Consider the following 12,292-nt stretch of genomic DNA (forward strand, 5'->3'; position numbering starts at 1 on the left):
TATGTATTTTGAGATAGATGTTTAATTTAGTTTTTTTCATTTTACATTGTATTTTTACTTATAGTTTATTTTTTTATTTTGTATATTTACTTATTCTAAATTTTTTGATTTTAATATTCTATATTTACTTATTATTTATTTTATTATACATTTTTCAGATAAATTTTTAATCTAGTTTTTCTATTTCTTATATAGTATATTTGGTTATTATTTATATTTCTTATATTTTATATTTACTTATTCTAATATTATATAATAGATATTTAATGTAAAAACTTTATTTCTTATATTGTATATTTAATTAATATTTATTTTTCTATACATTTTTAAATAGATGCATAATTTAATCTTTTATTTCTTATATTGTATATTTAATTATTTTTATTTTTTCTATATAGTATAATTACTTATTCTAATTTGTTTGCTTTTATATCAAATTATAATATTACGATAAATGTTAAATGTAATATTTCTATTTAATGTAATTATTTATTTTTATATCATATATTTACTTATTTTTATTTTTTCTTATATAATATAGTTACATTTTATTTATTTTCATTTTTAATAATAATGTCACGTGGTAACTTTCGAAAGAAGTTTTTTCGCTGATGTGGACGCGTTATAGAGCCTCAAAAGGTCTCTTTAATTAGTATAGATTTTCAGATAAATTTTTAATCTAGTTTTTCAATTTCTTATATAGTATATTTTCTTATTATTTATTTGTCTTATATTTTATATTTACTTATTCTAATATTATAATAGATATTTAATGTAATATTTTTATTTCTTATATTGTATATTTAATTAATAGTTATTTTACTATACATGTTTCAAATAGATGTATAATTTAATTTTTATTTCTTATATTGTATATTTACTTATTTTTATTTTTTTCTATATCGTATAATTACTTCCAATTTGTTTGTTTTTATATCAAATTATAATATTACGATAAATGTTAAATGTAATATTTCTGTTTAATGTAATATTTTTATTTTTATATTGTATATTTAGTTATTATTTATTTTTTCCTATATAGTATATTTACATTTTTTATTATTTTTTAACAATAATGTTACGTGGCAACTTTTGAGATAAGTTTTTTGCTGATGAGGACGTTTTATAGAGCCTCAAAATGTCACTTTTACTAGTATAGATTTTTGTCAATTTAGTTTTTAATTTAAAATAGAGTGGCATTCACTTATAATTATAAAAGTGAACTAGATCTTGACCCGTCTAACCGGGCGGGTATTTATTTTATGTCTTTATTTTTTTTATTTATAAATTATATATTTGTAATATTTAAACATAAATTTAGATTGAAAATTAACATTTGTAGTTATAATAAAAATTAAAAGTTTAAAAAAATATTTTGATATAAATTTTAAATTCCTAATTAAAATAATATAGAGATGAGTCATAGTTTTTTTCAATTCCAAAATCTTAGCATTCTTGATAACAAATAAATAATTTATAAATACATAAAATATATAAACATAATTGAAATTAAAATAAATTTGTTAAAAAAAATCTTACGCCATTATTGTTTATTTCTATAGTTTGACCCGTGGCCATAAATATTTGCTTTCACTTCAATTTTTTCTTTGTTCTAATGATAATATCTATATATATGTACATTATTGTTAGTATAACATTTTAAAACAAATTTTTATATATTACTTTAAATAATTATATTATGTGATTTTAGTCATCTATTATATCACAGTGTATCATATAAAAATCTAATATTTATAACTAATTGGACTTATATTATAAAAGTGTTATACTAACAATTTATAAATAAAATATTTATATTTTATTTATATAATATATAAATTGATTTTGATATGTGATTTTTATTTTATTATTTTTATTAATAAATATTGAAAATATTAAATGTTAACAAAAAATCTATTAGGAAATTTATTTTGGTTAAGATTCATTCTATCAAAGAAATCTATTATTTAAATTAGGAAGATACATTAAATACTTAAATCTATCATTTAAATAAGGAAAAGACAAAATTCTCTACTATCTTTGTTACCAAACAAAATTTAATTTTTTTAAAATACTTCTATCCCTGTTACCAAACATAAATTTTTTTTAAGTACTTCTATCCATGTTACCAAACAAAAGCTTAAAGTACTTCTACTTAAATAAGATAGATAACTAATTGGACTTATATTATAAAAGTGTTATACTAACAATTTATAAATAAAATATTTATATTTTATTTATATAATATATAAATTGATTTTGATGTGTGATTTTTATTTTATTATTTTTATTAATAAATATTGAAAATATTAAATGTTAACAAAAAATCTATTAGGAAATTTATTTTGGTTAAGATTCATTCTATCAAAGAAATCTATTATTTAAATTAAGAAAATACATTAAATACTTAAATCTATTATTTAAATAAGGAAAATACAAAATTCTCTACTATCTTTGTTACCAAACAAAATTTAATTTTTTTAAATACTTCTATCCTTGTTACCAAACATAAATGTTTTTTAAATACTTCTACCCCTTTTACCAAACAAAAGCTTAAAATACTTCTACTTTAATAAGATAGATTAAGATAGATTAAGAGTTAATTCCAAATTGTACTTTAGTTTTAATAGTTTAGATAAAACCTTTAAAAAAAACCAAAAACCTAAAACCTATGATCTAGCTACCGATTGAACCAATGGATGACCAATTATGTAATACATTGTGGACTTAAAAATTGTCATTGTTTTTTATTTATTTTAAATTTTAAATTTAATTATTCATATTACACATTTAAATATTTCTTAATTTTATTTTTGTTATATATTTCTTTATATATCTAAAAATAATTTTTATTATTAAATTTTGACTTGTGCTTTAAACTGCGGGATTAATTTTTATTCAAAACTTTATATACTAAAATTAGAAATCTTATACATATGTATTTTCACAAAAACATTTTAAAGTATATGTAATTAATTAATATTTTACATGAATATAATTTTATGAAAATAAGATAATTCTATAACCCTCCTAATATCAATTTACTTATATTTTAAAACTTTAAGTTTTTAGCAAAAAAAATATCTTTAATTGTTTTATATGGGTAAAATTTTATTTTATTATTATATTTTTGTCAGGATTATTATATATATTGTCATTCAACCCGTTATAATTTATATATATGTATTAAAATATAAAATTATTTATTAGTTTATGTATCTTACTTAAATAATTTTTAATAAGTTAAAGTATATTGTAAAATTGATGACTATATTTTATTCTGTTATTTTAAAATTTATAAAAATATTTAATAAATGGATTAAGTTACTTTATATATATTTAATAAATGGATTAAGTTCTGTTTTGTTTTAATAGTATTGATTTTTACATCGAAACAGACATTATCCGAGAGAAGGGTCGATGGCTATGGCAGAGTACCAAACATCTGTTATCACGAACAAGCCAATGATGCACACCATATATATCTTTGTACAATCGTGTGCAATCTTCAACACATGATCCATAATTACAAAGATTAAGATGCCACAACCATTAACCGGGGTAGATACATTCAAAATAGCCCACACTTCTCAGCATAGGACATTCAAATCAGATCTCTTGTAAAATCATGACATTTTGTGTAATCGTCTGATAGTTGAATTTTTATCTGTAGATTGATAAAAACTCTACGTGTCCAACAGTACCGACCCAAATGTTTAAGAATAAATTAATCTCCAACTCTTGCACGAAAATCATTGCTGAGAAAATGACATGAAGACACCTCACTTTACAAAGACACCTCACTAAACTCCAGGTCTGGACCAAATTTGTGCTCATATATATAACTCGGTTGTAACATACATGGAACCATGAATTGTAAGGCTTGCTTGTATCGAAAATGCTAGAGAACAAAATTATCAATATGACATAACTATACGAGCAGTATGTCTAAAATATCTAAAATATTTGTCCGCTTTGTCGGTCTAAGTATACTAATTGTATCCATTGACGTCGTTTCTGCGAGGTTTTTTTCGTATTCATGAATCTCCCAGTTGACATTAGCCAAAAGACATTTTTCCGTTTGGACAATCCAAGTCCACATGCACACCCGTCCCATTTCTATCGTGATAATAGTATATTTATAATATTATACATAGACATGCATCCAAAAGAACCGTAATAACATAACTCATACGTGAAAAACCGGAGTTATAACAACACAAAACACCATTCCTCCCTCTGCTTGTATATCCAATGAAAGCCATACCAGCGAAGAAATGTGAAACATAAAAAGATATAAAACTTGAAAACTATTGAGTTCGCCGACCCCATGAGAAATTCAAATTAACCCAAATATACCCTCCTAATCCCAATGAAAAGAAACACCAACCAATGTGGTGGACCTTAGAATTACATAGATGAAAATAAAAAGATGATGAAAGTCAAGACCATATTATGTACATACACATATAATTTACCTTGGGTGAACTTAACAGTCGACCATAGTAAACCTTGAACCAATCTTGAGCCCCTTTTGTTTTTCTTGAACAACGCGAATGACAAAGATGGAGATGGTGAGATGAAGAGGATCCGAGGGAGATTTATAGTGGCCAAGAACAACATGGCCCCTGATTTCATCTCTCTGATCCAATCTTCTTCTCTCATCTCAAACACAAAAAAGAAAAAAAAAGTGATGAAGACGAAACCCTAGCTATTATAACCAATAACTTTTCGTTTATATCAAGGAGGTAAGGGAGGATCCAACGATATTATTTGTTGGATCAAGCCATGCTCCGCTGGAAACACTTGCATTATTCCAGATGTTGTGGTAGTTTGAAGGATCTAAAGATGATGATGGCATGAACCCATTAATGTTCCCGGAGATCTCAGCAAGGTTCCCTTCTTTGTTCACATCTTCATTGTTACCTCCAACATGCAGATCTTGAAGTGATGCTAGGGTTTGGAGATGGGACTGTCCCATAATCTCACCACTATTGTTCATGGGCTTGTGTGGATGCTGGAGAAGAGTAGATGAAGAGGAAGATACCGAAGACTCAAATAGACCCGAGGGAAGAAATGGTTTGTTTGTTGTAGAGTTGCTGATGAAGCTACCACTAATGGTTTGGTCATGACTCATATGATGTTGAAGCCCCAATCCAAGACCATTAAAACCAGTTGAGAGAAACTCACCTTCTAAACCACTTGAAGTCTTTGAAGGATCAGTGAAACGGCTTGGAAACATTGGAATATTGTTACAACTGCTCACTTGATCTGATAAACCATAGAACAAGGGATGATGATTCATGGAAGGGAAATGGGAGATCTGATGATGAGGATTGTTAGGGCATGAAGAAGTCGTCGTTGAGACCGTGGTGGCAGCGATTGTGGTTGTGGTTGCTGGCCGCTTCACACGTTTGTTCTTCCGGTAGCTACCGCCTACGGGAACGTTACGAAGGGTCCCACCTCGTGTCCAATACCTTTTGCAAGCCTTGCAAAAGTGTCGCGGCTGAGAGAGGCTGTAGTTGTTATAGTAGCAGAACTTTGTGTTCGATGAATCGCAACGAGGGCATTTAAGTTGCGGTTGAGGCGGTTGCTGCTGATGAGACGGAGCAACGATCATGTTCTTGCTCTGCATACTCGCCTGAGAAGAGAGGAAGTTTTTTAGATTGTGTGGTTTAACTAAAAGCAACAGAACAAAGAGAGGACAAATGGATATTATTCGGATCCAAAAGCTAAGAAACAAAAGATAAATGGGTCAAATATTATTTAGAGAGAGGAGAGAGACCGGTGGATTTGTATTGGGAGAGTTGACGATAGGCATCTTCTTCTTTTGGTCACAATTGCCAAACATATCTTTCTTGATTAAGCTCTTTTGATCTTGTATTCTTTCTTTGTTTCTTCACTTCTTTAAAAGAGAATCCTTTTGAAACCAGCAGCGTAGAGACAAAGAGCTGTTGGCTACTGAAGCTATATTACTTACTGTTTTAACTTTCAAAGACTGCAGCACAAAGATTCTTGACAGATGTTTTTAAGCTCCTTACTTTATATTTTATTTGTAATATTGTTATTTGTCTCACTATTCAGTAACTAATGTATATATAGATGTCACTAGGGTTTTCTCTATCTAGTTGTACTTAACATATAGCTACTGGATATTAATTAAGATTTGCTACCGAGTTGTTCAAGTCTTCAAGATGCCTCTGTACTAGGAATGGTCCTTGCACTGGCTTAGTTTTACTAAACTATATATTAAATATCAACAATTTAAACATCATTTCTGTAAAAAGAAATACATCAGTTTCTTTACTTTTAATTAAAAATCAATTTAAAAAATCATATGTTTAACTCGGAAATAGAATTAAAAAAATCTGTGATTATTTGTTTAGAAAATTTTGCTACCCAGTTACTATCTAATAATTTCAAAAAGAAATAAAAATAACACTGGTTAGAAAAATCTACTTCCATTGTCTAGAATATATCAATCCCTTGGAGAGAAGAACATCCATCCAAAAAATATTTTGAATCAATTGAAACAAAAACTTCAAGACAAATTGTTAAAAGATATAGTATACCAGTTTTATCTACTAACTTCGGTCCTCCCCAATCTTTATTCAAAATCCTCTTTTGATATCTTATGGTCTCCACCAGTATATGTACAACTTGTCATCGCATGTTTGCTGTATTGTTGTACTGCCTTTTTTCTTGAGTTGTCACTATTATGATTAAACCACAAATATATAAATATATTATGGTGTTCAAATCAGTAAAACAACACGTACGAATTGGCGGAAACGTTCATATATAGTTTGGTGGAGGGAAAAGTGCCTATTCCAACCTGAACAATTTGGATCGTGCCAAATACAACCCGAACTAATGGTTAGTGCCAAATACGATCTGAACTCAATTAAAATTTTAAAAACCTACTCGAACTTTTTAAAACGTACCTAAATCTATATTGAAATATTATTAAAAAGTTGACATTATATAAACTACTATTTTTTCATCGTATTAAATTTTAAAATTTTGGTGATAATTTTTTCTGATTTACATAAATACATAACATGTTTTAACTTATTATATCTTCAATAAACTTATATCTTACTAAAATATAAATAATAAAATATTTATAATTACATGATCTTAAATATACTTAAAATTTTGAAGTTATTTATAAAAGTTTCTTGTATAGATTATTTTATTTTTAAAACTTAAATGATTTTTTTTCAAAAGTTATTATTATATATTTTAATATTTTGTTCAATTTTGAAAGGTAAAAGGTTCAAAATATAAATAACTTCAAAAATTTTGAAAAAAATATCAAAATATATAATAATAACTTTGAAAAAAAATCACTTAAGTTTTAAAAATAAAAATAATCTATACATTTTTTTATAAATAACTTTAAAATTTTAAGTATATCTAAGATAATTTAATTATAAATATTTTATTATTTATATTTTAGTAATATATAAGTTTATTGAAGATAGAATAAGTAAAAACATGTTATGTATTTATATAAATCAGAAAAAATTATCACCAAAGTTTTAAAATTTAATACGATGAAAAATAGTAGTTTATGTAATTTCAACTTTTTAATAATATTTCAATGTAGATTTATGCACGTTTTAAAAAGTTCAGGTAGGTTTTTAAAGATTTAATTGAGTTCATATCGTATTTGGCACTAACCATTAGTTCGGGTTGTATTTGGCACGATCCAAATTGTTCAGGTTGGAATAGGCCGTTTTCCCGTTTGGTGGATATATAGTTTGGTGGAGCTTATTTATTTAGTATTTGGATCCGAACAAAACTTAGGTTCATTCTTTCTGATGAACCTTTTAATTCAAAATTCATTTTAGTACCAATTAAAGTGTCATGAAAATTATTAAATAAAAATTATTAAATTTTTTAGGAAGTAGCTAAAAATGACATCAATTTTAACAATGTTAACGCCGCCAGCTAAACTTTAAATCTTAAATTTTAAATCCTAAGTTCTAGACTTTAAACTCAAACCATATACCATAAACCCAAATTTTATACCTTAAACCCAAATACTATATCTTAAACTCAAATCTTATATCCAATACCCAAGTCCTATACTCTAAATCCAGTTTCTAACTATAAACTCTAAACACAAGCCATATAGCATTTAGGTTTAAGATCTAAAATTTTTGTTTAGAGTATACAGTTTTGGTTTAAGATTTACGGTTTAGGTTTATAGTATAAGATTTGTGTTTAGGAGTTAGGGTCTAAGATTTGGGCTTATCATCTAGGATCTAAAATTTTGGTTTAAAATTTATGATTTAGGATTTAAAATTTAAAATTTAGGGTTTAACTGACAGCATTAACGTCGTTAAAATTGTGTTTTCACCTATTTTATTTTAAATTTAATATTTTTAATCAATAATTTATGTGACATTTTGACTAGTCCTACAAGATTAGATTAATTTAAAAATTCACCATAATAGATGAACCTAAGTTTTATTCTTTGGATCCCAAAACCAATCATATATAACAGAAAAAAAAAACTGAACACAAAATTTATAATGAATCTTAAACGTGAGAGTTGAGTATATTTTCTATGTTGACAAAAAAAAGTCCATTTTCTATCGCTGCAGAGTAGTTCTTCTTTTCCATTTTTATTTTCTTTTAATCAAACTTGAATTACTTTGTAAACTAAATATCTTATTTACATTCTCCCCGATTTCATTTTCTTGTAATCGAATCCGAATTACTTTTAATAAACTAAATTTCTTATCTATTTTGTCCCTCACTAAATTCATTAAACACTTAATAGATCTATATTTTCATGTTGGATCAATAGGCTTTGCGTTCTGGTGCTTGTACACAATAAGCTTAGACATGTGAGATAGCCGAGCTAGCACTTTAGTCGGAATCACCATAAATCTATAACAAGGAAAAATAATCCAATTAGCTCTTTTAGCTCCTAAGATACATTTCAGTATAATTATTTTACGAGTAAATACTTTTTTTTTACTTTGCTTTATGGATAGTTATTCAACCACAATAGCAGCATATGTAATGTTCGACTGTTCATGGTTAATGGGTTTTCACGTCCGTTCACTCAGTCCGTAAATTTCATTCTGTTATGTCCGTTCACTAGGTCCGTGGATCCTATCCCATATGATGAGCGGTGAGTTAATTTTTTTGAAAACTCGAAATCATTGTTCACTGGTCCTATCACTACCTGGCCTTTTTTCATACTTTGGCCTCACTCACTAGATTTGCGAATTATTTTTCGATAGATCACCCAACCTTCTATTACTCGAGCTCAAACATGCTTAATTCTGAAGTTATAAATGGATGTGCGACATAAAAGGTAAGTGCACTTTGATGACATAGATAGTCAAATCATTTTTCTTAACATTTTCCATATATCACAACTCGGGATGTTACAATTCACCCCTTCTAGAAAAAGCAACATCTTCGTTGCGCTCTACGACATGTCTCACACGACAGAATTTAGATGGCTAAACATCTCTGATATTACTTGTAACGCTCCAATCGCCCACGGTTAATGGTCATTTCACGTCCGCTTATTCGGCCCGTGGACCCCATCCCATCTGATGAACGGTATGTTAATTTTACTGAAGGCTCAAAATCATTATTTACTGACGACCATGCAATCACCACCTGACTTTTTCGTGCTTTGTCATTATTTATACGATATCGCAAATCACTTTGCGATAAGTCACCCATCATTCCACTACTTCTGTTCAATCACGCTTAACTATCAAAATTTTAAATGGATGTGTGAAAAAAAGATAAGTGCATTTTGCTGGCATATGTAGCCAAATTAACACGGAATCTTACAATTTAGTTACATATACTAATCACGAAAAGTAATTATATAAATATTATCCAAATTATTCAAAAGAGATTAAATGTAAATATTTATTTTATTAAATTGAATCATCATATGAAAATAATATTTCATTTTACATGATATATACGAGAAATGGCCACTAATATTTGAAATGTGACTAGAGATTTCATCAAAGATCATTGGTTATTATTTTACAAATCAAAACATTCAGTATAATATGCCACTACACATGAGATTATTTTACGACAAAATGATATTTTGAATATTTAATTATTTTCTGTTTTACTATAGAAAAATTATAAACCTTTTATTTTTATTATTTAAATAACTAATTAAGTTCATATTTACTATTAAAATATCACAAATAATTCTTAGTTCAGTTTTACTTTTTAAAACGAAAAACAATTCTATAATATTAACATTATCAAATAGGTACAAAAATAATATTTAATAATCATTTAATTTAATTTTGAGAACTAAATATTATAACTGTAATATCGAGACTAACTGAGCGTATTATATTTTAAAAATTTATAATTTTAGATTAAATATAGATAATTTTAATCATTAAAATAATAATGATATACAAATAAAATAATAATTTAATTTTTATTAAATTAAATTTTATAAATAATATAATTATATGTACGCTTTTAAAACGTAGATGAAAATCTTATTAAATTTAGATGTTTGATCAACTGCTAGTATAAATTTCTCTACACCAAAAATTTCATTATGTTAGTGATAAAAAAAACTCTTCTGTTAACAGAATAATAAATTTATGTCATGTAACATAATCGTAACCAATTTATTCTTGTCGTCTTCATTTTTCCTTCCACACTCTATCCTAACTCGTCTACAGAAACCCCCACCTATCTTCTTTTCTTCTCCTTTCGTCCTTCATCACTATTTTCCATTCGTCCTGTATTTGTTGTTTTTATCTCTTTGCATCTCTTCGTACTTTTTTTTTTTTTGGTAAACGTACTTATTTTTCTTTCTAAAATATAATCACATAAAAGTTAGTTTGACAAGTACAATCAAATATAACTCCTACTACCTATTATATCTAATAAAATGTTATACCATTATTTATAAATTACCTTTATATACAATTAAAGATCAATTTATGAAATTAAAATATGAATAGTGTTGTAAAAACGGAGTGTATGCATCAATTTAATAAAAGATCATTTTAATACTGGTCGAATTTTCAATTACATCATCATATAATTTATATTTTTATTAGATATGATTATTAAATAAATGCAATAAATAAACTATTAATGAATAATATCACGAACAAATATTTCACATAACAATTAGATTAACAAACAATTATGTATGTATGACATTTTCGATGAATGAACTCTCTCGAAAGCAGATAACCAACGAACAGCTCCACAAGCAAGACTTTTAGAGTTTTGTAACTTGGAATCCGAAAAAGTTGCATATTCTGAAAATTGAATCCCAAGTATGGTATATAAGCCTGATAAAATTGGTTGAAAAAGAACAAATATTTTAGCATGTTGTATTTAAATATTTGAACGAACCAAAGCAAATGGTATATATATATATTTTAATGTTTATGAAATGTTGTTTTGTGTCAAACCCTAATTGTATCTTAACAAGACTGGTCAACTAGACAATCTTAGACCTCTAATCGATTAACTTACATTAAATTAAATTTTATATATTGAAAATATAAGAAAAAAAGATAGAGACAATAAAGGAGAATGTAACAGGTGAATCTTTCAGAGAGATCGAGGAACATCACACATCACGGTAAGTGACATTCTTTTGCATAATGTGGAATTGGAGTGAATCCCTAGACCTACATTACCTTTGTAATCCCACTTCCAACTCTTTATTAGTATAATTTATGCACATTCTAACAACCATATTATATACGCATATATCATGCAAGCTCACTTTAGCTTATACGCGTCGGTTTGAATATTATATGATACTCTTCCCCTATAATAGTACTAGTTGCACCTTTTGACATGTTGGTAATAATTCAATAGACTGCTTATAATATTTTAGTAAGGTGGAGAATGTCTAGAGATAATTGATACATTCAAGAATGATATAACAATATGGAAGTTGGAGAAGATTTCCTTAGCAAAAAAATAAAGTTTGAGAATATATAGAGATAAATATAGTTTTTTAAAATAAAAAAAAGTGTAAGTTTCCACTCACAGAGAGATATCATGAGTTTTTACGATACTATAATGGAAACAATCATGCACAATTTTCTGAAATTGCGACTATTGTCCCAGCATAATTGTCACAATTGAGACTTTAAGCGTAGTAGATCAAATTATCACATCATTACTAAGTCATGAATAGCATGAGAAAATAAAATACAGAACCTTTAAGAATTAAATAAGAAGTGGGGTTAGATTAGAGAGACAAGGAAACAAATCAGAAGAAGGGTTTCAAGAAATG

General features: G+C 26.6%; 1 protein-coding gene across 1 annotated transcript; it reads right to left on the bottom strand.

The window, feature by feature from the left end:
- Positions 1-4,160: 4,160 nt before the first annotated feature.
- LOC108841392 (dof zinc finger protein DOF1.4) lies at positions 4,161-6,060 on the bottom strand. Its single transcript, XM_018614152.2, has 2 exons — positions 5,786-6,060; positions 4,161-5,641 (listed from the first exon to the last, which is right to left on the bottom strand). Exons 1-2 carry the CDS (start codon positions 5,849-5,851, stop codon positions 4,736-4,738), a joined length of 972 nt encoding a protein of 323 aa, XP_018469654.1. The 5' UTR covers positions 5,852-6,060; the 3' UTR covers positions 4,161-4,735.
- Positions 6,061-12,292: the final 6,232 nt, after the last annotated feature.

This window comes from Raphanus sativus, chromosome 1, assembly GCF_000801105.2.
Source record: "Raphanus sativus cultivar WK10039 chromosome 1, ASM80110v3, whole genome shotgun sequence".
NCBI lineage: Eukaryota > Viridiplantae > Streptophyta > Magnoliopsida > Brassicales > Brassicaceae > Raphanus > Raphanus sativus.

Coding starts and splice junctions, on each gene's coding strand:
- LOC108841392 (XM_018614152.2), bottom strand. CDS start 5,851: ATGTTTGGCAATTGTGACCAAAAGAAGAAGATGCCTATCGTCAACTCT. Junction 5,642..5,785: donor CTCCCAATACAAATCCACCG/GTCTCTCTCCTC, acceptor CTCTCTTCTCAG/GCGAGTATGCAGAGCAAGAA.